Source organism: Acinonyx jubatus, chromosome C1 (assembly GCF_027475565.1).
Source record: "Acinonyx jubatus isolate Ajub_Pintada_27869175 chromosome C1, VMU_Ajub_asm_v1.0, whole genome shotgun sequence".
In the NCBI taxonomy this organism is placed as follows: Eukaryota; Metazoa; Chordata; class Mammalia; order Carnivora; family Felidae; genus Acinonyx; species Acinonyx jubatus.
The window spans coordinates 91,470,828-91,497,801 of record NC_069381.1 but is presented as its reverse complement, the minus strand read 5'-3'; the positions used below and the strand labels follow the sequence as shown (position 1 = coordinate 91,497,801).

General features: G+C 35.8%; 1 protein-coding gene across 10 annotated transcripts in view; it reads left to right on the top strand.

The window, feature by feature from the left end:
• WDR47 (WD repeat domain 47) overlaps positions 1-26,974 on the top strand; it is a 68,806-nt gene that overhangs the window by 7,719 nt on the left and 34,113 nt on the right. For 3 of the 10 annotated variants that reach the window (XM_015075137.3, XM_027058430.2, XM_053214567.1), the window contains 6 exons: positions 7,283-7,330; positions 10,504-10,670; positions 12,873-12,956; positions 17,606-17,711; positions 20,143-20,945; positions 25,721-25,847. In XM_015075137.3, the coding sequence (XP_014930623.1) occupies positions 10,513-10,670; positions 12,873-12,956; positions 17,606-17,711; positions 20,143-20,945; positions 25,721-25,847 (1,278 nt within the window). In that variant the 5' untranslated portion in view covers positions 7,283-7,330; positions 10,504-10,512. Of the gene's footprint in view, positions 1-7,282; positions 7,331-10,503; positions 10,671-12,872; positions 12,957-17,603; positions 17,712-20,142; positions 20,946-25,720; positions 25,848-26,974 lie in introns of those variants that run through there. The other 7 variants (XM_027058439.2, XM_027058437.2, XM_027058436.2 and 4 more) reach the window with 6 other exon arrangements.

Sequence of the window (26,974 nt, the reverse complement as noted above, 5' to 3'; positions counted from 1 at the left end):
AAAATAGATAAATAAACATTAAAACAATTTTTTATACAAATAAAAATAGGGGCCCCTGGGTGGCTCAGTCGTTTAAGTGTCTGACTTCAACTCACGCCATGATCTTGTGATTTGTGGGTTCGAGCCCAGCGTCGGATTCTGTGCTGACAGCTCAGAGCCTGGGACCTGCTTGAGATTCAGTGTCTTCCTCTCTCTCTGCCCATCCCCCACTAGCACTCTGTCTCTCTCTCAAAATGAATAAACATTAAAAAAATTAAATAAATAAAAATTCTTATGCTTTAAATCAACACTGATTTTGCTTTTAGTTGTGCTCTAAAAGCTAAATTGTGTTCAGAGTGAAGCATTTGTAGCAACACACTATTAAATTTATCTAGGTTTATCTAGGTTTCCCTATATTTGGTGTGGTTTTCATAGATATTTTAAAGACCGAGGTCCATTTTAAAGTTGAAAGTTAAACTCTAGAGCTCTTAGATCTAATTTTTTCTTTCCTTCCTTCCTTCCTTCCTTCCTTCCTTCCTTCCTTCCTTCCTTCCTTCCTTCCTTCCTTCTGGTTCCCTTCCCTCCTATCAGTTTCAATATTCCTTATTTTTTGATGGCAATATTCATTTAGATAACAATTTTAAATTAAGTGGGGTTGATTAAATAAGGGTTAAGAAATATATTTTATTAGATCTGGAGAGATTTTTTTTTAAATGATAAGTAGTATCAGGGCACCTGGGTGCCTCAGTCAGTCATCTAACTCTTGACTTTGGCTCAGGTCAGGATCTCATGGTTTGTAGGTTCGAGCATCATATCCCACCCTTTGTGGGGATTCGCTGTCTTTCTCTCTCTCTGCCCTTCCCTGGCTCGTGTACTTGCTTGCTCTCGCTCTCTTGCTCTCTCAAAATAAATAAACTTAAAAAAAAAAAAAAAAAAGAACTGATGATCTCCCAGAAACCTTTATTAAAAAAAAAAAGAGAAAAGTAATATCTAATTTTATTTTAGTTTCTTACACAGTTGGGCTAATCCTTTTTGTCTCTCCTATTAAAAGTGCATGTTTAAAATTCTGGTTAGACTGTTATTAATGCAGGATTTTATCTAGGAGTCTATTTACCCTATTAACATTGTTTAATAGAAAAACAGTGTGAAAGATCATAAAATTAGGGTCCTCAGTTGGAATAATTTTTAAAAATTATTTCACTACTGTGAAGTTTTTTCCTTTAACATGTTTAGATGACTCTTTCCTTATTTTTGTGAAGTATCTTTGCCCTTCCTTTTCTTGGGAATTAGTGTGATATAGCAGAAAGAGCTTTAGCATCTCACAGACTATGGTTCCATTCTTGCCCAGGGTTGTAAACTTTGGCTACTGTATTTCCTTCTTTCCTTTTTCCTACCCTTTCTCCTTTTCTTCCTCTTTCGCTCTCTGCCTGTCCTTTCTGTTTCTGTATTTCGGTCTCCCTTTCACAGTCAGAAATTCTAATTTTCATTGCTGCAAAGCTTAGGATTTGAATTGGGGAGGGGGAGACAATTTCTTGTCTGGCTACCAAGATAAGGCAGCCCAGATGCTTGTGGAAAAAATGAAGAGTTGAAGAGTTCTACTTGCTCAGATGTTTGAGGAGCTAATGAAAAATTGACCTAAAGATTAATCATATATATATACATAATAAAATTAATCATGATTAACATACAAAGATTAATCATATATAATATATATGTAAATATAAAATTTGCCTCCCCTTTGTTTTGCTACCCTGTTAAATAGGTTCCCTCTGGTACTTTTTAAAGATTTCCTGATTGACATGGATGCTGATGTCCTGATGTACTTCTGAAAGAAGTATTCAGTTGCTGGTGAAATATATGTTTAATCTTTTTTTTATTATTAAAAATCTTTTTTCATGTTTGTTTATTTTGAGAACGGTGGGGGGAGGGGCCAGGGAGGGGAGAGGAAGAATCCCAAGGAAGGGTCCCTAGTGCCAGCTTGGAGCCTGACACGGGGTTCAAACTCACGAACCACGAGATCATGACTTGAGCAGAAACCAAGTTGGTCGCTTAACCAACTGAGCCAGCCATCCAGGTGCCTCTAAATTATTATTATTATTTTAAAATTATTATTTTTAATGTTTTATTTATTTTTGAGAGAGAGAGAGAGGCAGATTATGAGCAGGGGAGAGGGAGACACAGACTCCGAAGAAGGCTCCAGGCTCTGAGCCATCAGCACAGAGCCCGACATGAAGCTGGAACTGGTGAACCAGGAGATGATGACCTGAGCTGAAGTCTGATGCTTAACTGACTGAGCCACCCAGGCACCCCTATTATTATTATTTTTTAATGTTTATTCATTTTTTGAGAGAGAGAGAGAGAGAGAGAGAGAGTGCATGTGCAAGTTGGGGAGGGGCAGAAAGGGTGGGAGACACAGAATCTGAAGCGGGCCCCAGGCTCTGAGCTGTCAGCACAGAGCCAGATGGGAGGCTCGAACCCACGAACTGTGAGATCATGACTGAGCTGAAGCCAGATGCTTAACCAATTGAGCCACTCAGGAACCGCATTTTTATTTTTTTAATTTAAATTTTATTTAGTTAACATAGAGTGCAGTATTGGTTTCAGGAGTAGAATTCAGTGATTCATCACTTAACACCCAATGCTCATCACAAGAAGTGCCCTCCTTAATACCCATCACCTGTTCAGCCCATCTCCCACCCACCTACCTCCATCAACCCTCAGTTTGTTCTCTATCATTAAGCATCTCTTGTGGTTGGTTCCCTTTTCTACCCACCCCACCCCTATATGTTCATCTGTTTTGTTTCTTAAATTCCATATATGAATAAAATCAGATGGTATTTGTGTTTCTCCAATTGACTTATTTCTCTTAGCATAATACATTTTAGCTCCATCCTTATGTTTAGTCTTAATGTAAATACTGGGTTAATTTCTTTTTTGTTGTTGTTTATTTATTTTTGAGAGAGAGAATGAGACAGAGCATTAGTGGGGGAGGGCCAGAGAGAGGGAGACACAGAATCTGAAACAGGCTCCAGGCTCTGAGCTGTCAGCACAGAGCCCGATGCGGGGCTCAAACCATGAACTGTGAGAACATGACCTGAGCCGGAGTCAGACACCTAACCAACCGAGCCACCCAGGCGCCCCTGGGTTAATTTCTTAAACTTACAAAGCCCAATATCTTCATCTGTTAAATGGGGATGAAATTGCCTATCTCATAAGACTGTTATAAGGATCAATTAAACAACGTAAGTAAAGATCTTAGAATAGTACCCAATAATTATTTCATTGTAAACATAGCAGTTAATCCTATCTTTGGGATTCTATTCTAGTTACTATCTTGATATAGAAGAGAACCTTTGGAATCTAATCCTGTAATTTTTCATAGTTTTTTTCTTTTTAGAGTTAAAAATTGTATTCATGTAAGAAATGTATGTATAAATATACAAGTAATGCATGGATATATATTGGTTGTAAACCATTCTGATAATACAAATGATGAAGAGTAAAATGGTCCCCCTTCAACTCCTTTCTCTTCCTAGTTTCATGCCCTGCATCCATTACAATTCCTGTTCAGAAGTAACCACTCTGACCAGTTTGATATGTATCCCTCCAGACCTTTCTTTATTTATTTAGACAGATATCAAAAATAAGTGGATGCATTTATATTTACAAAAATATAAAAATAAGTGGATGCATTAAAAAAATAAGTGGATGCATTTATATTTATCCATTCAACAGATGTTTATTAATAGCTATATTCTGTGATGTGCCTTTGCACTGTGAGGATGCATTAGTATTCTGTACTATGAATTTACCATAATTTAACAATACTGCTATGATGAGAGCTCAGTTCATTACTCATTTTTCTCTGTTACAAGCAAATCTTCAAGGAACATCTTTGTATATGTATCTTTGTGTGTATTTGCAAGTACTTTTTTGGGATCAGTTTCTAGAAGTAGAATTAGAATTGGTGAGTCAAAGAGTATAAACATTTAAAATTTTTATAGAGGGGGTGCCTGGGTGGCTCAGTCAGTTAAACGTCCAACTTTGGTTTAGGTCATGATTTCACGGTTCGTGAGAGCCCCCCGCGTTGGGCTCTGTGCTGACAGCTTGGAGCCTGGAGCCTGCTTTGGATTCTGTGTCTCCCTTTCTCTGCCCCTCCCCTGCTCATGCTCTGTCTCTCTCTCAAAAATAAATAAACATTAAAAACATTTTTTTATAGATAAGAATTTATGTTGTCAAAGTCTCTTTCAAAAAGTTTGTCCCAGTTTACATTTTTAACACAATGTGTGAAAGGGCATTTACCCACACTCTTGCCAAAACTAGGTATTATCAGGTAGGCCAAAATTAGTAGGCCATAAATGGTGTCTTGTTTTAGTATCACTAGTGAGGTTAAACATCTTTTCATAAATTTTTGGTCTCTTTTGTAGTTCTGTGAAGTGTCTGTGTAGTCTTTGCTCATTGTTCAACTGGAATTTGGGGGGGGTATTGATTTGAAGATGCTATCTATTTGTTCTCATTGGTAACCATTTAACCGTTTATGTGTGTTGTGTTTATTCCTGATTTGTCCTTTGTCTCTTGTTTATGACAACTTCTATTAAATGGAAGGTTTACAGTTTACATTTTTAGTACCAGATTTGACCATTTTTTCCTTTACATTTTCTGGGTTACAAGACTTAATTATACAGTCTGAGTCAAAACTAGTTTTGCTTATCTTGTAAATTTTTAGTTCTTTAGCAATTAAATATGTTTTTTAAATTTTTGTTAGTTTCAATATGGAAAGAACACACATACTTTAATCTCATAAAGAAAGATTGAAATAATATTTGAATCAGATCTGAGAAGAAGTCTTGTGTTATAAAAAATTTACAAATCATTCTGAAATATTACTTCTTTACATACCTAATGAATATATTATATTCATTTTATTACTAATACCTTTCATTTACTTGCAATTAGAATTTTCAAGTAATTTGCAATTGGAAATTCTTACTTATATTTCATATTATTATTTAAATTTTTTGAATAGGTAATATTTGTACATAGTACAAAATTCAAAAGGTATAAAAAGGTATGTAGTGGAAAGTCTTACCATTTCTATTCTTTAACTATCCAGTTTTCCTTTAAGACCCTTTAAGAACCATTTTTATCAATTTTTTGTGTCTTTTTTCCCCAGAGATATTTTCTGCAGATACACAACATATAGTTTATGTTAATTGAATTCTTTTCTTTTTATAGCTATATTAAGCAACACCTGCTTAAAGATAATTTGGTCTTTAAGCCAAAATTATTCACAGTTCCAGAAAGTAAATTAGAATAATTGATGAATAGAAGAACAGCTGTCAACAATAAGAAGGGACACATGCTGTATCCATGTTATAAACATTAGTTGATTAGCAGACATGACAGAGCTTTGCAGTTAGAAGGGCTTTTGTTTGCTTGCTTATATGATTTAAAACAAATCTATTTTCTTTTTTATTAAACTGACCTTATATGTTAGAGACTTCTAATTATCCAAGACTTTATATTTCCCCCTAAGAATATATGTATATCAATAACAAGAAGTATATTGAAATGTGACTTAAAGCATATTATAAAACTTAAAGGGAAATCCTAGAAATTGCCCAAACTAACCCTCTTATTCTATTTTTAATATATTTTTTATATTTTTAAAACAATTTTTAATGTTTTACTTTTGAGAGAGAGAGAGTGGGAGAGGGACACAGAGAGAAGGGGACAGAACATCCGAATTGGGCTCTACCCTGAAAGCAGCAAGCTCGATGCCAGGCTTGAACTCACCAACCACGAGAGCCAAAGTTGGACACTCAACTGACAGAGCCATCCAGGCGCCCCTATTTTTAAAGATTATTTATTTTGAGAGAGAGAGAGAGAGAGAGAGGCAGGGAGAGAGGGAGAGAGAGAACCGCAAGCAGGCTCTGCACTGTTAGTGTGGAGCCTGATGAGCAGCTTGAACCCATGAGCTGCAAGATCATGACCTGAGCTGAATGCTTAACTGGATGCTTAACTGACTGAGCCACCCAGGTGCCCCTAACCCTCTTATTCTATGTACGAAGAATTGAGGCCCATAGATGTTAAGTGACTTGCAACATCACATTTATAATTCTGAAGGACCAGACATTTACAGTTAACTGACCTGGCAGCAACGTAAGTTTTTAGAATGCTATTTTATTAAATTTATTGCTCTATTTTTTAAAGGAAAAGGTGCAGTAGTTTTATGTTACAGTTTGGTATTAAAAGGTGTTACAGTTTGGTATTAAAAGGGTTCATGTACTTCATTTTCTTATCTGCATTTTTGTCTGTAAACAGGAATCTTAAGGCAATGTAATTCATTGTTACATGCTCTGTAATACTTGGAAGATTAAGGAGGGTAGTTTTTATTGTGTGGAATGGAGTTGGAGATTAATGGAACTTTTCTTCAGCATTCTTTTCTTGACTATAAAATTTATAATGGCTGTACCTTGAGTCCCTCAATCTTGTACTTGTGAGTCATTCTTAGTTTTGTGCATTTTTCTTCCTTTCTAATCTGTATTACAAGTGAGTAAAGAAACATTTCAAGTGTTCCTCATTGCAAAGGAACATTTAAATCCTATCTATTTATATTTGATTAGAAAGTTACCACTGATATTTTTTTCATAAAACTTTTTCCATATCCATGTATAGAAATATACATAGAGGTCAATATATTTCTGTTGACATTCTTTTTCTTCTTGTTAACATTTTATCTTTAATATTAGATTTCTAAAAATAATTTTATTTCTTGCCCCTTAATATAGTCTTCTAATCTTGTTTGACTAAGATAGGAATCAGTATGAGTATAGAGACAGCATCTGGAATTTAGTTTCTGTAGATATTAATTGTGTCTAAGTACTAAAATATTAACTACCTTCCTGCTGGTGTTCAATATACTTATTATTAAAGAAAACATTTCTTTATCTCACCTAGTCCAGGATTGGATATAAGTAAAAAGTTCTTTTTTTTTTTTTAAGCTTATTTATTTATTTTGAGAGACAGCGCACAAGAGAGGGGCAGAAAGAGAGAATCCAAAGCAGTCTCTGCACCAGTAGCATGGAGCCAGATGTGGGGCTCAAACTCACAAACTGTGAGACCATTACCTGAGCCCAAACCAAGAGTTGGACACTTAACTGAGCCACCTAGACTCCCCAAGTAAAAACTTATTTTTTTTAAATACATAGAGATGTTTTTGTGATTTTTTTTTATAGGTAAGTGTGTCATTTATTATGGAAATACAGAAACATTCTGATATTTTTTTTCATTTTGTTTTCAGTTTTCAGCAGAATACACTTTATTGTTGGCTCTACATAAATTCTGCCTGGTGAGTAATTGTTCACATGCACCATGCGCTGGCATATCTAACCTACAGTATTGTCAGAGCTGACTTTGGCTTAAATAGGTTAAAGGGCCAGAGTTCTGTCCTTTTGAATGATTTTTAGAATAGTTGCAAACAAAATCATCTACTCCGTACCTTTTAAGAAGCATTTCTTCATTGATTTTTGCACCTTAAGTTAATTCAAGTAAACTTTATTGTATACTTATGTACTGTACATCTCATTTAAAAGATAATTTTAGTTGTTTCTAAGCTAGTTAACTCTTAGTGTTTTATATCTTCCCTGAGAAGGGAGGATGAAACATTTATTATTGAATTCTACTCTTCTGAATTAGAGAAAAATTCTGCTTGGTAGTGATTAATAGCTTAAGGAGATTAAGAATGTGAATTATGTTTTTATGTGTTATCTTTAAAATTTATATTTATAGTAATGTATTTAATTTCTAAATTATATAGCTGGGATTTGGGGAGCCTCTACAAACGTTTCAGTAACACAGAGTGGTTAGAAAAGAATAACGAAGATACAGTCATTAAGCATGTGCCTATGTTATATATGCTATCTAGCAACAGTGAATCTTATAAGAATTAAAATTCTGGGTTGAGTGGTTAAAATAGTATACTTTTCTGCTAGGAATTTCACAGTATAGAATTAAAGCTTGTCTTTTAAAAACACTGAACAATTCTCCGTTAATTAGTATACATTTTTTGTATTTATTCAAAGTTTAAATGTAAAGTCAGTATAAAAATATGTATTTGTAAGAATTTATTTCTTCTCTTAGACTTTATTAATCAGAAATGATGGTGGCATTGAACTTGTAGTTATGATTTATTTTATTTCTTTAATGTTCATTTATTGATTTTGAGAGAGAGTGCGCGTGAGCACAATTTGGGGAGGAGCAGAGAGAGAGGGAGAGAGAAAATCCCAAGCAGGTTCCGCACTGTCAGCACAGAGCCCGATGTGGGGCTCAGTCTCACCAACTGAGAGATCATGACCTGAGCCAAAATCAAGAGTCAGGTGCTTAACTGACTGAGCTACCCAGGCACCCCATAACGTGAAATTCATAGTAACTCTAGAGTTCTCCCATATTGAGGCTGAATGTAAAATAAATTGAGGCCTATAAAATGTTCGATATCATTGGGTATATTCAACAACAATAGAAAATTGCATCTCAATTCTGCACCAAGTTGTATGGTTGGTACATAGTGATATAAGTGAAGTACCCACTAAAAAATTAAAAGATGGAGGGGGCAATTTTTTTTCTGATAATTAAATTAATAAAAGCCATTCTTTTGCTAGTAAAAATTATATGAAGATTTGGGGAATGCTAAAACCACTAACCCTTGTGCTCTAGGAGTAATCTTAGGCACCTCTGAAATGTAATTAAAATTTAGTGAGCAGAAATATCACTAATTTTACTGTATCCTTTTTTGGACAAAGTCTGTGAACAGGAGGATGGTCACCTCAAAAGAGAGCAAAGAGAAACCCAAAGCATGCAGACTGGTCAGCTGCCCTTTTGAGAGAGAGATTGGTGATCTGTTTGTTTCTTGAGGCAAGCATGTCCTTATTGTGGTGATGGATGTAGGAGATTAGCCTGATGTAGGAGATTAGCTTAATTTGATGTCATTAAATATTTGAATCATATGATATCTTCCCATGTTCTGTCCCTTGTTTACCCTGCCACCTTCTCTACCTAAAAGAGAAAATCTACTCATCTGATATGAGCATTATAGTCTGCTGGACATTTGCACTTCTCATTATAAAGAAAGAAATTGACAAGATAATAAACAAATTGGAAAAAAAATAACACATTTGCATACATATGTGTGTTTGTTTCTGTGAACTTGGTTAAAGTTAGTTGGTCCTGTGAGAAAGATGTGCTTACAATAGTCTGCTTCATTGATGATGCGTGATGATGTGTCTTTGCAGCTAGTCCCTTTAGCATGGTAGTCTTTTGTACTGCTGTTAGCCTTAACATTTGAAAATTCCAACAGCTTAGGCCATTTAACTTGTGTGATCTCATCTGTGAAATGATCTTCAGAATTCCTCCTAGTTCTAAATCTTTATGAATTCATAACCTATGTGCTCAATTGTATCACTGCAAACTTTTAGGTAAAAGTTAGAAGAGATTGTAGAAAACTGAAATATCTTTGTTCATGTTTAGGTTGATATGAGTTAAAGTTGTACTTTTTAATCAGCCTTGTTTTGTTTGACTCCAAAGTACAAGATATAATAGTTTGTGTTGCTATAGACTATAAGCTTCTTAAGGACAAGGCCAGTGTCTCCTAAGTAGAACAGTGCCTATCACAGAGAAAAAGCTGCTTATTGAATGAGTGTATGCCTATGGCAAGGTATTTAGGACATGGCTAAACATGGTTATTAATGACTTTTAAAATGTTCTTTTTTATGACAGATTTTAAAAATGTGTAAGAATAGAATAATATTGTCTCAGTCCATTTGGGTTGCTGTAACAGAATACCATAGACAGGGTGGCTTATAAATAGCAGAAATTTATTGCTCACAGCTTTGGAAGCTGGAAATCTAAGATCAGAATGTTCACATGATCAGGTTCTGATGAGGACTCTCTTTCTGGTTGCAGACTACTGACTTCTCAATGTATTCTTACAAGGTGGAAGGGTTGAGCTGTCTTTCTGGGGCCTCTTGAAGGACACTAATCCCGTGAAGGACAGAGCCTTCAAGATCTAATCACCTCTCAAAGGCTCTACCTCCTAATTCTGTCAATATGAAGATTAGGATTTCAACAGATTAATTTTGGGAGGACACAAGTGTTCAGACCATAGCAAATATAAGTGAATCTCCCTCCATTTACCCATTACCCCACTTCAATAGTCATTATTCTTGTTTCATCTTTACCTCTTCCAATCCCCTCTTGTATTTTTTTGAAACAAGTCACAGACTTTATATCATTTAATTTGTATTATTACAGTGTGTATCTCTCAAAGATAAGGACTTAAAAAAATTATAGCCATAACCTTTATTCCACCTTAAAGAATGACTGGTTTTGATAAATATTAAGTTAATTTCAAAATACCTATACTAAATATTTCCAAGAAACCTATTATGTATAGTTTCCAGACAGTTAATAACACTTAGAAATAAAATAATAGGACTAATTTTTGTTTTTGTTCTGTTTAATATTTAGGCTATCAACATGACGGCTGAAGAAACAGTGAATGTAAAAGAGGTTGAAATTATTAAACTAATTTTAGACTTCTTGAATTCAAAGAAACTTCACATTAGTATGTTAGCCCTCGAGAAGGAAAGTGGAGTCATAAACGGCTTATTTTCAGATGATATGCTTTTTCTGAGGTATGATTTCGTTAGTTTTATAAGGTTTGTAGCTCCTTCAAAGAAGTGTTAAGTATTAATGAAATAATATGTGTATTTCAGGTGGGATATTTATAATCGTGAAAAGGCCATATAATTTGTAAAAATAATGTTTGTTTTTATAATAGAACATTTACAAAGTCATGTTTTCTGTAGAATCTTTTCAATAGTAAGATCAAGAAGTCCATTAAAAAAACTAGAGTCACAACTCCATTGTGGTTGTGGCATCATCATGAAAAATTCTTGATTTAAAAAATAAGAGACTCCAGAAGGATAAAAAAAAAATTCTGAAATACCATCTTTTTGGCCATAGAAATGAATATAGATATATTCATTATAGAAAATATAGAAAAGGAAAAGAGAAAAATACCCGTCACCCAGACACACTACATGCTGATGATTTTCTGTGCATATTAAAAAAAAAAAAAAGCAATTCTGTTACATTCTATTAGAAGGATAACTTAGTATCCTTCTTTATCCATTAACATTATAAGGATTCTCTGTGTTACAAATTTATACTTAAAATTTTTTGATTTAATTGATTTCCTAATGGTTCCCCAATTTTAAACAAATTATTTCCAATTTATCTTAAATAAATGCTCTATTGAACATCTTTTATACATAGGACTTTTTCTGTATCTTGAATTATTTCCTTAGAACAAGATTCTTGGAATTGCAGAGCAAAAGAGAATTAACATATTTGCCAAATGGGAAGCTAAATATATCCTAACTTGAATTAGATGGAAAAAGAAAAACCCAGATTTCCAGACAGAAATGCACTCTCTGCTTATGTGATACTGAATATCCTTGATGAAGAATACAGATTCTTGGACATGTGGCATTTTGTGACTTGGAAAGCTTTAAAAAAATGAAGCATTCCTAAGTCACGAAAAAGGAACTTAAAAAAAAAAAACTTCAATGTATTAAGAGTTTATTTAAACTCCTTGAACTTCCTTGTATTTGGTGTTATGAATGTCATTTAGCCCTGGGGAGCTTAGTCAATATTCTCAGGAACCAATACTGAGGCCATTCCGGCCCTGTCTTTCAAGCATTGCTACTCCTGGAATTTAGCAGTGGCTCTCAAATATCCCCCCTCCAAGAACCAGCTGGGTTTCTGATGAAGTTTTACTGGTCTGAGGTAAAATGCAAAGAATTGTAGAATAGTTAAGTTTTTCATTAAACTAAATGTATTCATCTTAAAGGACTAACCTTTGAAATTCTGCCCTTTCTTTTTAAATATTAAAATGCCTCTTTGTAAAATGATTATGATATGTTATGATTGCTTCTTACTAATATTCCTTATTTGCAGGCTTAAAAGTTGGCAATCTTATTTAGATCCTCCTGCCCATCCCTTTTTAAATGATATTGTTCTAAAAATCCAGAAGTAGGGAAATTGCTATTATAAAAGAAGAACAGCAGTAAGAATGCCTTATAACTTTTGGAAATTCCCATAGACCACTAAAGTGGAATAAAACCTGATCTTATTCCTTGCTGTTTTTATTCTCAGAGTATACATTTTAGTGTTATATGCCTGAAAGATGTAGAAATCACAGTTGAGAGCAGGATTTCTCAACCTCAGCAATAGTAACATTTTGGGCCAGATAATTCTTTGTTCTTTGGGGCTGTGGGAGTTTTCCTGTGCATTGTAGGATGTTTAGCAACATCTCTGACCTATACTCAGTTGATGTCAGTAGCACCCCCAAATTGTGACAACCAAAATGTCTCCAAACATTGCCAGATGTGTTGGGGACAAAATCACCCCCAATTAAGAACCTCTGATTTGGTGAGTCTGAAATATAGCCATACATTGGCCCCTAAATAATACAGAAGAGCTTTAAAACTGTAAGATGAGTAGGAAAATAAAGGAACGTTTAGACTTAGCCCAGTGTTTTTATATAGGTGAAAAAAACCCCACATATATATTAGGATGAGAAGTGGATGCAGATTCACAAATTCTTCTCATATAGGATATGTTGTTACAAATAAGTTGTGAAAAATTTATTTTAGTATAGTGGTTGAGGATGTTAACCTCATTACAGACTTCAGACTGAAGTTTTAATGCTTCATTTATTCTGCTTATCATTTATTCTTATCATTTATTCTGCTTTTATTCATTCTTATTTATTCTGCTTTTAATTAGTATAACCCAAATTTGATAACATGCATGTGTTTTTCTTTATATAGGCAGCTAATCCTTGATGGTCAATGGGATGAAGTTCTTCAGTTTATACAGCCTCTAGAATGTATGGAAAAATTCGACAAAAAAAGGTAAGATTTCATCAAAATTTTTTATTGTCTTATCACTGGTATAGGCATAGCAAAACAAAATAATAAACAAAAATTTAAAAACAAGACTGTTAGCTTTCCTAGAAAATAGTATACTCAATACCATTGAGTTGGAGCACTTCTAGAGGACAAGTTGTATGTACTTCAGTTGGTTGAAAATCTGATTTATAAACCTACCTTTTTTGACAGTGTATACAAAAAGTCACAAGGGCCATATCTGAGACAGTTGTTTCTTCATAATTTATTTATTTTGAGAAAGAGAGCATGAGCTGGGGAGGGGCAGAGCGAGAGAGGGAGAGGAGACTCCCAAGTAGGCTCCCATATCATAATTGAGAGATCACAACCTGAGCTGATACAAGAGTCCCAACAGAGCTCAAGCAAGTGAGCCACCCATATGCCCCAATAATATGAAGATTTGAAAGATGTCATTCTATTGTCTCCTCGCCTCCATTATTTTCTGATGAACACTTAGCTGTGTTTGTGTCCGGATTCTCTTGTATGGTTGTTGTTGTTGTTGTTGTTGTTGTTGTTGTTGTTGTTTTTGTTTTCTGTTTTAGTTGCCTTCAAGATCTTTTTTTTTTTTTTATTGAGGTGTATATATATATGTGTGTGTATGTGTGTGTATTTTTTTTATGTTCTTTTTTTTTTATTTTTGAGAGAGAGAGACAGTGCGTGAGTGGGGGGAGGGGCAGAGAGAGGAGACACAGGATCCAAAGCAGACTCCACGCTCTGTGCTGATAGCACAAACTCATGAACTGTGAGATCATACCCTGAGCTGAAGTTGGCGCTTAACCAACAGAGCCACCCAGGTGCCCCTGTATATATATTTTTTTCAATGTTCATTTATTTTTGAGAGAGAGAGACAGAGCATGAGTGGGAGAGGGGCAGAGAGAGAGAGAGGGAGACACAGAATCTGAAGCAGGCTCCAGGCTCTGAGCTGTCAGCTCAGAGCCGGATGTGGGTCTTGAATTCACAGACTGCAAGATCATGACCTGAGCCAAATTCGGACACTTAACCGACTGAACCACCCAGGCACCCCTATTGAGGTATATTTAACATATAAATAACATTATATTAGTTTCAGATGTACAATACAGGGATTGGATATTTGTATATATTGTAAAATTGTGATCACAGTAAGTCTAGTTATCGTTCATCCCCATACATAGTTATAAACACTTTTTTGTGATGACAGTTTTTGTTTTTTTAATTTTTTTTAAACATTTTTATTTTTGAGACAGAGAGAGACAGAGCATGAACGGGGGAGGGTCAGAGAAAGAGGGAGACAGAGGATCTGAAACAGGCTCCAGGCTCTGAGCTGTCAGCACAAAGCCCGACGCGGGGCTCGAACTCACAGACCACGAGATCATGACCTGAGCTGAAGTCGGACGCGTGACCGACTGAGCCACCCAGGCGCCCCTTGTGATGACAAATTTTAAGGTCTCTCTTAGCAATTTTCACATGTGCAAAACAGTATTATTAACTATATAATGTACACCATGCTGTACATTACATTTCCATGACTTACTTTATAACTGGAAGTTTATATCTTGGGACCCACTTTACCCAATCTGCCCACCCTTCCAACTCCTGCCTCTGGCAACAAGATTTTATCATTTGCTTTTAGCAGTTTGATTATGATGTGCTTAAGTGTGGTTTCTTTGTATTTTTCCTGCTTCGGGTTTGCTGTACTTTTTGGATCTGTAAGTTTATATTTTTCATCAAATTTGGGAAGTTTTTGGCCATTACTTCTTCAAATTTTTTTTTAGCCCTTTTCTCTTCTCCTTCTGGGACTCTATGCAGTATTAGATAACTGATATTGTCCCACAGGACTGAGGTGCTATTCATTTTTTTAAAACTATTTTTGTGTGTGGATTGTGAGGGAGACACAGAATCTGGAGCAGGCTCCAGGCTCTGAGCTGTCAGCACAGAGCCCGACGCGGAGCTTGAACTCACAGACTTTGAGATCATGACCTGAGCCGAAGTTGGACACTCAACTGAGTGAGACACCCAGGCGCCCTTTTATTCTTTTAAACATATCTAGTCACTTTTAAAATATGGGGCATCTGGATGGTTCAGTAGGTTGAGTGTCTGACTTCGGCTTAAGTCATGATCTCACAGTTCATGAATTCGAGCCTTGCATTGGGCTTTGTGCTGACAGCTCGGAGCCTGGAGCCTGCTTTGGATGCTGTGTCTCCCTCTTTCTCTGCCCTGTTCCCGCTCGCACTCTGTCTCTCTCTTAAAAATAATAAATAAACATTAAAAAAATTTTTTTAGTGTATTCTGCACATTGTGGATTCATTGCTGAGGCTCTGGATTCTGTTATCTGCCTTTGAAAAGTGTTGACTTTTGTTCATGAGGTAGTTAACTTGGTTACACTCCCACTTAGTGGATGCCAGCTGAGATCTTTGTCAGTTAATTAGCCTTCCATCTGTTGCTTTCCCTGGGCTCCTTGGAGTCTCCCTTGCATCTTCACAGTTTCAGGGACAGCCAAAGATTTTATCTGAGTTTGTACAGTAGATTTTGGTGTATTTTTCATTATGGCTTCCTTTGTGTTTGGATGTCCTCCTGCTTTTCAGCTACTCTTGCAGTACCAAACTTTTTGCTGACTTTTTAAGAAAGTGAAACTGTGGCTTTCTACTTGAGTTTTAGCTCACATTGTGTTGACTGGAGAGTGCCCCCAGCTGGAAGACCTTATACCCTTGAATCTCACTCCAAAGGTTTTTTATCCCTGCCCCCACCCCCCCACCCCCCCCCCGCAAACTTCCCCCCCCCACCCCCGTCGCCAGAGATTGACTTCCCTCTAGTTGTACCAGCTTTTTGTTGTTCTTCATTGCTTTCAAATAGTTACTTTTAAAATTTTATCTACGGTTTATCATTTTATCTGTAGAAAGGTTAGCCAGATAACAAGTGACTCTACCATCAATGGAAGTACAACCTTATATTGTTTTTTGATCATCTGTTCATATCACTGGTGCTATTTGATACCTGTTTGCTTTTGCACATTCTTCATTTATTGGAATAGTATTCCTTTCACCATCTCCTACCTTTATACAGCACACACCTGATCATCTTCTGAGAGTCAGCTCTTATAAAACTTGCCTTATACTTTCCACCCCTTCTGATAGAATTGTTTTCACATTCCTTTGAGACTTTGCTGAAACAGTGTACATATTTCATACAACTTATTAGATGACCCTCTTTTTGAAGGCAAGTATTTTGCTTTATTGGACATACATTTGCTACGGTAACAATGGTTGAAAGAATGACTAAAGTTTCATTTTCTTTCAGTCCTTAAAAATAATTTTTCTTTAAGGTGCTTAAAGCATCCAGAATTTTTTATTCTTAGGCAAGTCAAGTAGACCTCTCCCTGAAAAATCTCTGTTAAAAAGCTTTAAAGTTTATGATTATTTTATGACTTCAGAAATGTTCATTTCTTCCTACTCTTTCAGCCTGATTTTTATTAGACTTTTCTCATGTTTGAAAAGAAAAAAGGACATATTTTGAATAAAATGCAAAATAATAAAACAAAACATAATAAAACAAGACATTTTGAATGTAAAGGATTTTGATTTCATATTAGATTATAATTTTCATCTTTCATAAAACTTGGCTTTTGGTTAGAATTAATATTGGAAATAGAAATCCTTCGAGTACTAAATTGTATTTACTTACTGAAATTATTTTAATTGTGGCTCCAATGTGATAAGCTTTTAAGAATTTTGGGGTGCCTGGGTGACTCAGTTGGTTAAGCTTCAGCTTAGGTCATCTTGCAGTCTGTGGGTTCGAGTCCCACATTGGGCTCTGTGCTGACAGCTCAGAGCCTGGAGCCTGCTCCAGATTCTGTCTCTCTCTCTCTCTCTACCTCTCCCCCACTCATGCTCTGTCTCCATCTCTCAAAAAAATGAACAAATGTTAAAACTAAATTTTAAAAAAATAGTAATTTAAGAATTTTAAGAATTTTTTAAAAGTTTATTTATTTTTGAGAGAGAGAGAGCAGGGGAGGGGCAGAGGGAGAGAGAGAATCCCAAGCAGTCTCCGCACTGTCAGTGCGGAGCCTGACATAGAACTCAGACTCATGAATTGCGAGATCATGACCTAGGCCAAAATCAAGAGTCAGATGCTCCAAGTGCCCCAAATTTTAAGAATTTTTTGAAAGCAGGGCCATCTGGGTGGCTCAGTTCATTATGCATCCAACTTCGGCTCAGGTCATGATTTGTTAGTTCAAGCCCCACCTTGAGTTCTCCGCTGTCAGCACAGACCCCACTTTGGATCCTCTGTCCTCCTCTCTCTCTGCCCCTCCCCAGCTTGCCTGTGTGTGTGTGTGTGTGTGTGTGTGTGTGTGTGTGTCTGTGTGTGTGTGTGTACACACACTTGCTCTCTCAAAAATAAACATTAAAAAAATAATTTTTTGAAAGCAAAGGTGGTTATAGTAACTTATAAAGGCATTTGATTTATGAGACATTGGAAAATTAATTTTTCTTAAAAATCTTTTTTTAGAGGAATAATTAGCCCTTTAAGACAAACTTGGTCTGTTTTGCTCTAAGAACCTGGGTTTCATTTCTAATCTTTGACTTTGTCGTAACTCGGCTTTTTAATCATTTTAATGTTTTGTATTTTATTTTTCACAGGTTTCGTTATATTATCCTGAAGCAGAAGTTTTTAGAAGCCTTGTGTGTTAATAATGCAATGTCAGCAGAAGATGAGCCCCAGCATGTAAGATTTTTATTCCTGAAGGTTTGCGCTATAGTCTTGTTTCAGTCATAAGTATTTTATTTACTAAAACAAAAGATTAGTATCGTGAGTTTTCAAAGTTTTTATGAGCTGGGATGGAATAAGATCTACTCTTTTGCAGCTGGAGTACTTTCAATCTATAATGCTTTTGAACTTGTTCCAAGATTTAGACACAGACGATAAATGAATGGCTGGCTGGTTGGAGAGTGTGTGCTTTTCCTGTTTAAGGTGATTTAGATTACAGTAGATGTTTGACTTGAAGATTCTACATCATTGCTTCTTTTTTTATTCCAGAAGTGGATTATGTTTACTTCCTCGTTTTGTTTTTTCAGTATTTACATTGATCCAGAGGTGTTTTTTTTTTTCCCTCCAAGTTTTTATTTAAATTCCAGTTAGTTAACTTACAGTGTAATATTAGTTTCAGGTATAGAATCCAGTGATTATCGCTTACATACAATACCCCAATGATCAGTACAACAACAGAGGTGGTTTTTGATAAAATATGTGTGTCTTTATGACAATTCAAATTTAAGGATACTAAGGGTTTTTTTGATTAGAGAGTTATTTTTAAAGCTTTAATTATAGTATTGTTATATCCCAAACCAAGGAAACTTATTAAGTGCCAGTAAGTAAGTGTTCATTGAAATAAACTCAAAATATATTACAATGAGAACTTTCATATATAGTAAGAGAAATGTTTGCCAGACAGTAATGGTTATTTTATTTATTAATTTTTGAAATTTATTAATGTTTATTTTTGAGAGAGAGTGACAGACATGAGTGGGGGCGGGGGGGAGAGAGAGACACACACAGAAATCTGAAACAGGCTCCATGCTCTGAGCTGTCAGCACAGAGCCTGATGCAGGGCTCAAACTCCAGCTGTTAGGTCATGACCTGAGCTGAAGTCGGATGCTTAACCCACTGAGTCACCCAGTCGCCCCCACAGTGACGCTTAAATTTGAAAAGAACACTGTAAGTCAAAAGACTTAATTTTTACTTTGTCTTTGTCATTAACCAACTGAATTACTTTAGTTAAATCTGCTCCCTAACTTTTCCCATATGTAAGCTAAAGAAAGGTGAATTCCATAAACTCTGAGATTCCTTACATCATTAAAAGCTTATGATTTAAGATAATATTCAGTATACAAATTACTGTAATTTTTCTCTCAGCTAAGCTTTCTTTGTTCTGTCTTCATACTAGGTTTTTTGTTTTGTTTTGTTTTCTTTTGTCTTTGAGAGAGAGAGAGAGAGAGAGAGCATGAGTCAGGGAGGGACAAAGGATGGGGGCGGAGAGAGAATATTAAGCAGGCTCCACACCTGTCATGGAGCCCAACGTGGGACTCAATCTCATGACCATGAGATCATGACCTAAGCTAAAATCAAGAGTCAAACATTTAACTGACTGAGTCACCCAGGCATCCCAACATACTATTTTTGTAGCAAATGAACTGTAAACTGTAGAGTTCCCCCCCCCACCACCCCAGTTTGCTTTCTTTCCCCACACAAATTTCTCCTACAGCAAGTTTAAGAATGACTCTTTTTGCTTTTTGGGTAAGCTGGAGTGATAGCAAGCTTCATAAACCATTGAATATTGGCATGCTTCAGTTTTCATTTCTAGAGTGCTCAATTATTCTTGACCTTAAAAAAGTATACATTTGAGAATGATAGTCCAAAGCCTGAACTAGAACAATATTTTTAAAAAATGTTTACTTATTTATTTTGAGAGAGAAAGAGTGCTAGTGGAAGAGGGGCAGAGAGAGAGAGAGAGAGAATCCGCTGACAGCACGGAGCCTGACTCAGGGCTCCATCCCACGAACTGTGAGATCGTGACCTGAGCTGAAACCAAGAGTATGTGCTTAACTGACTGAGCCACCCAGCACCCAGGCATCCCTAGAACACTATTTTTTTTATATCTTTTTTTTAATGTTTACTTATTTTTGAGAGAGAGAGAGGGAGCACAAGTGGGGGAAGGGCAGAGAGAGAGAAAGGGAGACACAGAATCTGAAGCAGGCTCCAGGCCTGGGAGACACAGGGTCGAACCCACAAACTGTGAGATCATTACCTGAGTTGAAGTCGGACGCTTAACTGACTGAGCCACCCAGGTGCCCCAAACACTATTCTTATAGTAAGAGTTTAATTTGCTAAGTAACCAAATTATTTCATATTTTTATTTTAATAGTGAAAAAATATTTTAGCTCCTGACTTTAGAGTTGTTACATAGCCTGCAAATTATATGAGTACTCTGTGACACTAGAGTTTATCCTTTTGCAATTAAAGTTTATGAAAGCTTATAAAATATTTGATTAAATATTTTTTAAAACATTTTATAAAATATTTTATAAAACATTTGATTAAATGTATTTGATTAAAATACTCTTGTTTTCATATCTCACAGCATCTTTCTTTGTAGTGATCACTTATATTTTTCTTACAGCTGGAATTTACCATGCAAGAAGCTGTGCAATGTTTGCATGCCCTAGAAGAGTACTGTCCTTCTAAAGATGATTACAGCAAGCTCTGTTTGCTTTTGACTTTGCCTCGTCTGACCAATCATGCTGAATTTAAGGACTGGAATCCAAGCACTGCACGAGTTCACTGTTTTGAAGAGGCTTGTGTCATGGTTGCAGAATTCATCCCTGCTGATAGGAAGCTAAGTGAGGCTGGGTTTAAAGCAAGTAACAATCGTTTATTTCAGCTTGTAATGAAGGGCCTACTTTATGAATGCTGTGTAGAATTTTGTCAAAGTAAAGCAACTGGAGAAGAAATTACAGAAAGTGAAGTACTTCTTGGCATTGACCTTTTATGTGGTAATGGTTGTGATGACTTGGATCTGAGTTTATTGTCATGGCTTCAGAATCTCCCATCTTCTGTCTTCTCTTGTGCTTTTGAACAGAAAATGCTTAATATTCATGTTGACAAACTTCTGAAACCTACAAAAGCTGCATATGCTGATCTTTTGACTCCTCTTATCAGCAAACTTTCTCCCTATCCATCGTCTCCAATGAGAAGGCCTCAATCAGCTGATGCCTATATGACCCGCTCTCTGAATCCTGCTTTAGATGGCCTCACTTGTGGCCTAACCAGTCATGATAAGAGAATCTCAGACCTTGGAAACAAAACGTCTCCAATGTCACACTCCTTTGCTAACTTTCATTATCCAGGGGTACAAAACCTCAGTAGAAGTCTCATGCTTGAGAATACAGAATGTCACAGTATTTATGAAGAATCCCCTGAACGGTAAGTATTTCCTCATAAAAATTAGAAATTATTCAGAGTGTGAGATTGTGTGTGTGTGTTTAATGTTCAAGTCCCTTTAGTTGAAAGTTAGTCCTTAAACTTTATAAAGCATTTCTAAAATAAATTTTGATAATTAAAATTATCAATGAGAATCTTTATTTTTATATCCTGTATTATTATTTTGCTTATTATTAAGGCAATGGATGTGCATTGAAGACATTTTGGAAAATACAGGAGAGTATAAATATGAGAATTAAAATCCCATGTAATCTCACACTTCGATGATGTCTTTTTTCTATGAATACATTTTTAAAGATTGGGAATGTACTATATATATTCACATAATTTGCTTTTTAAAATTTGATCTTGAATACTTTCTCGTATTTTTAAACATTTATTGGGATAAATGATTAATGATGTATGCAGTATTCCACTGTATGACTGTATCATAATTTTACCTAATTCCTCATCATAGGATAGCAGATTATTTCCACTTTTTTCTCCTATATGAATAGTACTGAATAGTAAATAGTATTGAATGTGTGTGTGTAAAAATCTCTGATTATTTCCACTCTGATTATTTTTTCTATTAACTCTTTTTTTTTTTTTAAGTTTATTTATTTAGTTTGAGAGAGAGCAAATAGGAAGGGGCAGAGAGAGAGGGAGAGAGAAGGAATCCCAAGCAGGCTCCACAGTGTCAGTGCAGAGCCCGATGCAGGGCTCAAACTCACGAACTATGAGATATGACCTGAGCTTGAGTCAGATGCTTAACCGACTCAGCCACCCAAGCTTCCCTCTAGTAACTCTTAATATACATGAAGGAAATAAGGGTTAAAACCAGCACTCAGTTTTTCTTTCAAACTTGGCATGAAATAATAATTTCCTGGTTAGCGGTTCTTTATTTCAAGAGTTAGAAAAGTTCTTCCCTCACTTTCTAGGAAAACCACTGGGACATATGGCTGGTTTCCTATACTCAGAGTTGATACTATGAAGTATGATACTATGAGTAGGGAAGAGGCAGAGAGAGAGGAAGAAAGAGAATCTAAAGCAGGCTCTGCACTGTCAGCACACAGAGCCTGACACGGGACTCAAACTCATAAACCACGAGATCACGACCTAAGCTGAAATCAAGAGTTGGATGCTTAACTGACTGAGCTACCCAGGCACCCCAAGCGTAGGGTGACTTAAGAGTCATCTTATTGCTCTACTTGAAAGATAGAGATGATATCTAGTAATGAAAATGGATGAGTATAACTTAATATCGAAGGATCCTATTATCTAAATCCCAAAGGAATAGAGTCTTGAACATTGGTAGAGACTATCTTAAACTTTTCTTGGACTTTCCAATCTCTTTAAAGAAAATTTTCATTGTCTGGTATGTTGGGCTTCAATTCTAAGGGACTGTTGATATTCTTCTGAGGAGAACTGTTGATATTCTTCTGGGTATGTAAGATGATTGGAACTTCTTCGTCAGTATAATGTTTGGACTTGTTCACCAAAGGGATTGTCTTTCTTTTTTTCTTAATTTTTTTTTTTAATTTACATCCAAATTAGCATATAGTGCAACAATGATTTCAGGAGTAGATTCCTTAATGCCCCTTATGCATTTAGCCCATCCCCCTTCCCACATCCCCTCCAGTAACCCTCTGTTTGTTCTCCATATTTATGAGTCTCTTATGCTTTGTCCCCCTCCCTGTTTTTATATTATTTTTGTTTCCCTTCCCTTATGTTCATTTGTTTTGTCTCTTAAAGTCCTCATATGAGTAAAGTCATATGATACTTGTCTTTCTCTGACTAATTTCACTTAGCATAATACCCTCTAGTTCCATCCACGTAGTTGCAAATGGCAAGATTTCATTCTATTTGATTGCCGAGTAATACTCCATTGTGTGTGTATATATATATATATTTATATATATGTGTGTGTGTGTGTGTGTGTGTATATATATATATATATATATATATATATATATATACCACATCTTCTTTATCCATTCATCCATTGATGGACATTTGTGTTCTTTCCATACTTTGGCTATTGTTGATAGTGGTGCTATCAACATGGGGGTGCATGTGTCCCTTCAAAACAGCACAACTGTATCCCTTGGATAAATACCTAGTAGTGCAATTGCTGGCTCGTAGGGCAGCTCTATTTTTAGTTTTTTGAGGAACCTCCATACTGTTTCCCAGAGTAGCTGTACCAGTTCGCGTTCCCACAAAGGGATGGTCCTTCTAAAGAAAAGAGACACAAAAATCTAGCCAATTCTGACTCTACATGTGCTGTTGCCTATGTAAAGGAGCAGTAGAAATTGAGGAATGACTAAAGACAGAAAGAAGTGGAGTATAAGCTACTAGACCATTATAGAATAAGTAGAGAGGTAAAATGTGACATATTAAAATGTGAGTAATACATGTGTTACTAGCTGAGCAGTAGCATAACCAAGAAAATATCTGTCATGCCTGTGAAATTGGAAGACTTAAGAGGCAAAGCAGTGTGGAATAATGAATGGTCTTTGGAGTCAGACTTGGACTTGAGCAAGAGCTTTGCCATTTACTAGTTGTGTGACCTTGGGACCGTTATTACTTAGTCTCTCTGAGCCTAAGTGATCATCTGTATAAAATAGGGTGTTGACTTGCAAAGTGAGATAAAGTTCCTAGCAGAGTGGCAAGCATGTGCGGTGCTTAGTAAATACAGATTTCCCCCCTCTGAGTGTCATACTCCTGTTAAAGACAATATGTCAAAAGGGCTGCTAATAGCATGCTATAGGTAGGCTACTGTGCTGTGGATAAGTATAAAAATTTACTTTGGAAAAAGTTAACCTTGTTTTTAAAATTATCTTAGGTGTGGGGTACCTGGGTGGCTCAGTTAGTTAAGTGCCCAGCTCTTGATTTTGGGTCAGGTCATGATCTCACGATTTGTGAGTTTGAGCCCTGCATCCGGCTCTGTGCTTATTATAGTGTGGAGCCTGCTTGGGATATTCATTCTCTCTCTCTCTCTCCTTCTCTCTCTCTCATTCTCTCTCTCCCCCTCTGCCTCTTTCTCTCTCCCCTTCTGCTTCTTTCTCCCTGTCTGCCTCTCTCTCTCCCCCTCTGCCTCTCTCTGTCTCAAAATAAATAAACTTAAAAATATTTTAGGTGTAATTTAAAAATATTGGTAAGATTATTACACAATTATCTTGAAGATGCCACTTGAAGAAACCTCTTATTTGTGGTGATATACGTTTGAAGTCAGTATTTGTTTAAAAATATTTTGAGTGTCTATTCTGTGCTAGTGTCATGCTGCATTCCGGGGATACAGTGATGGAATTACTATGGTGAACAAGAAGATAAAACACAAAAGAAGGGTTTATAAGAGAGTGTGGGTTTTGTAAAGATAGTTTTTCACTCAAATATAAACAAACTCCAAACAAAAAAGGAAGAAAAATCCGTTGAGAAAAATATAAGCTTTGGCTATTCAGTGTAATGGTCTCAAAATTAAATGGCAAACAAACAAACAAAAAACAAACAAACAAAAAAAAACCCAACCCAAAAACATCTCAGGAATGAATCAGCATTGGATTTGGAACCTGACAATCTAGATTGAAATCCTTTATTTACTGGCTATGCAATTTTAGGAAAATCACTTTATTCGTCATCTGTGAAATGAGAGTTACAACCTATTTCACAAGTTACTGTGCAAGTTAAATGAGACAATACATATGGAAATGTATAGATTGCAAAATTAAATGTTACATTATGAAGGTCATTTTATTTTATATATAGTTAATAACTCTTATTAAATCTATCTTGTGGGCATAAAATTGGGCTTCTTATGGGCATTAGCAGGTTACAGCAGAGATTGGTCCTGAAAACTTCTTCAAGTCTTTCTCCTTCCTCTTCTGGGCGCATGTGTATATATGTATGTTGAGGTACTTATCAGTTAGAAAGCTTCTGACCAATGGTGCCTTTATGAAGATGACTATTTAGCTCTGCTTCCTGACCTCTACAAGTGTAATTTGTTATGTATTACATACTCTGCCTGGAGAGGCCATTATGAAGCCCTCTCATAATCAAATTCCTTCAAGGCAGAGGTCATTTTACTTTTGTATATGTTCCCATGGTGCCTTGTGCCAACAGGTTATCTGTGTAAGTGTCTGAGGTATTCATCATTTTTGGATGATGTTAGTTATTAAAAATTTTGAACAGAATAACTACAAAAAGTAGAAATTGCTAGTGTTTAGAAGAATATTAGGAACAACCTGACAGAGATGTTAAGCTTACTAACTAGTATACATTAAAAATATTGGAAACATGTATGTTTAGCTTTTATGTTAAGTGCAAATAAACCAAAGAAAGCCTTTTAATAAACAGTTCTTAAATTTTTGTTGAAACATATTGGAGGGGAAAAATTAATGTTTGGGTAACAGAATCACACATTAAGATTCATAAAGAGAATTTAGGCATTAGGTCATCCAGCTTATTATTCAGTTCAGTTTATAGATGAAGCTGAGCCACAGAGAATGTAAGTGATTTTCCAAAGACCACAAATCGTGTTTTAGACTGGACCCCCTACCCTCCTGGCTTAATAATCCAGTGCTCTTCCATTATAGGCATATTCTATTAAAAAAAAAAAAAAACCTTATATATACACTTAAGAAAGGAAAATTAAAAAATCTATTTTTGAACATTTGGTAAACATTTAGACTAAATAGTCATTGTTTTAATTAAAATTTCTCTAAAATATCTTTTCCTTCACTCCCACCTCTTCCTTTTTGTTTTTTGCACTTTTCTGGAAGAAGTGATACACCTGTTGAGGCACAGCGGCCTATAAGCAGTGAAGTCCTGGGCCAGAGTTCAGTTTCAGAAAAAGAACCTGCAAATGGAGCACAGAATCCAGGACCAGCTAAGCAAGAAAAAAATGAGGTATTATTTAATACATCTAGTGTCTTTTAGAGTTGTTCTCTTTGTAAGAAATAATAGTGTTTGCTTGAGTAAATGTAAATGGAATTTTTTAATATTTGAGAGTAGGTGAGAGAATATCTAGACTTATTAAGTCATTTTCTCCCTTAAGGATATATGGTATCTTTAGTTGTCATGTATTTTGGAGAATTTTTAACAGGTGAATTTATTAACAATCTAAAATACCACAGTTTACATTAATCTTACATATTTCAAGACTCAAGTAATTGAACTCACATTAAATGTGGGTAGCTTGATATGCTCTATATTTTACTAATTAGATGTAATGAACAAGAAATGACATTTAAAAAATTTTTTTTATTTTTTATTTTTGAGAGAAGGAGAGACATAGAGTGAGCAGGGGAGGAGCAGAGAGAGAGGGAGACACAGAATCCGAAGCAGCCTCCAGGCTTTGGGCTGTCAGCACAGACCTCTGAGCTGTCAGCACAGAGCCTGACGCGAGGCTCAAACTCATGAACTGTGAAATCATGACCTGAGCCAAAGTCGGATGCTTAACTGACGGAACCACCCAGGCACCTCAGAAATGACATTTGTAATAGAAAATACTTTTATCCAAGTCTTTCTTTTTTAATGTTTATTTATTTTTGAACAAGAGAGACAGAGTTTGAGCAGGGGAGGGGCAGAGAGAGAGGGAGACACAGAATCCGAAGCATGCTCTAGGCTCTGAGCTATCAGCACAGAGCCCAACATGGGGCTCGAACTCATGAACTGTGAGATGATGACCCGAGCCGAAGTCGAATGCTTAACCTACTGAGCCACCCAGGCGCCATTTTTATCAAAGTCTTTAGAGTACTAAATTATTTTTCTGTGGTGTTTTAGAAAGGAAATTGTATTATGAAGGAGATGATAAATTTTATCTTATATATTATGCCACTTAGAAGAAATGAAGAGGTAGTTTTAAACGTTCAATAAATTTTTTTGTTTTCAACCAAATATTAAGAATGAAGCAGAAAAAATATTGTTAAAAATACATATAAGGGGCACCTGTGTGCCTCAGTGGTTAAGTGTCTAACTCTTGATTTTGGCTCAGGTCATGATCTTACAGTTGGTGGGTTTGGGCCCTGTGTTGG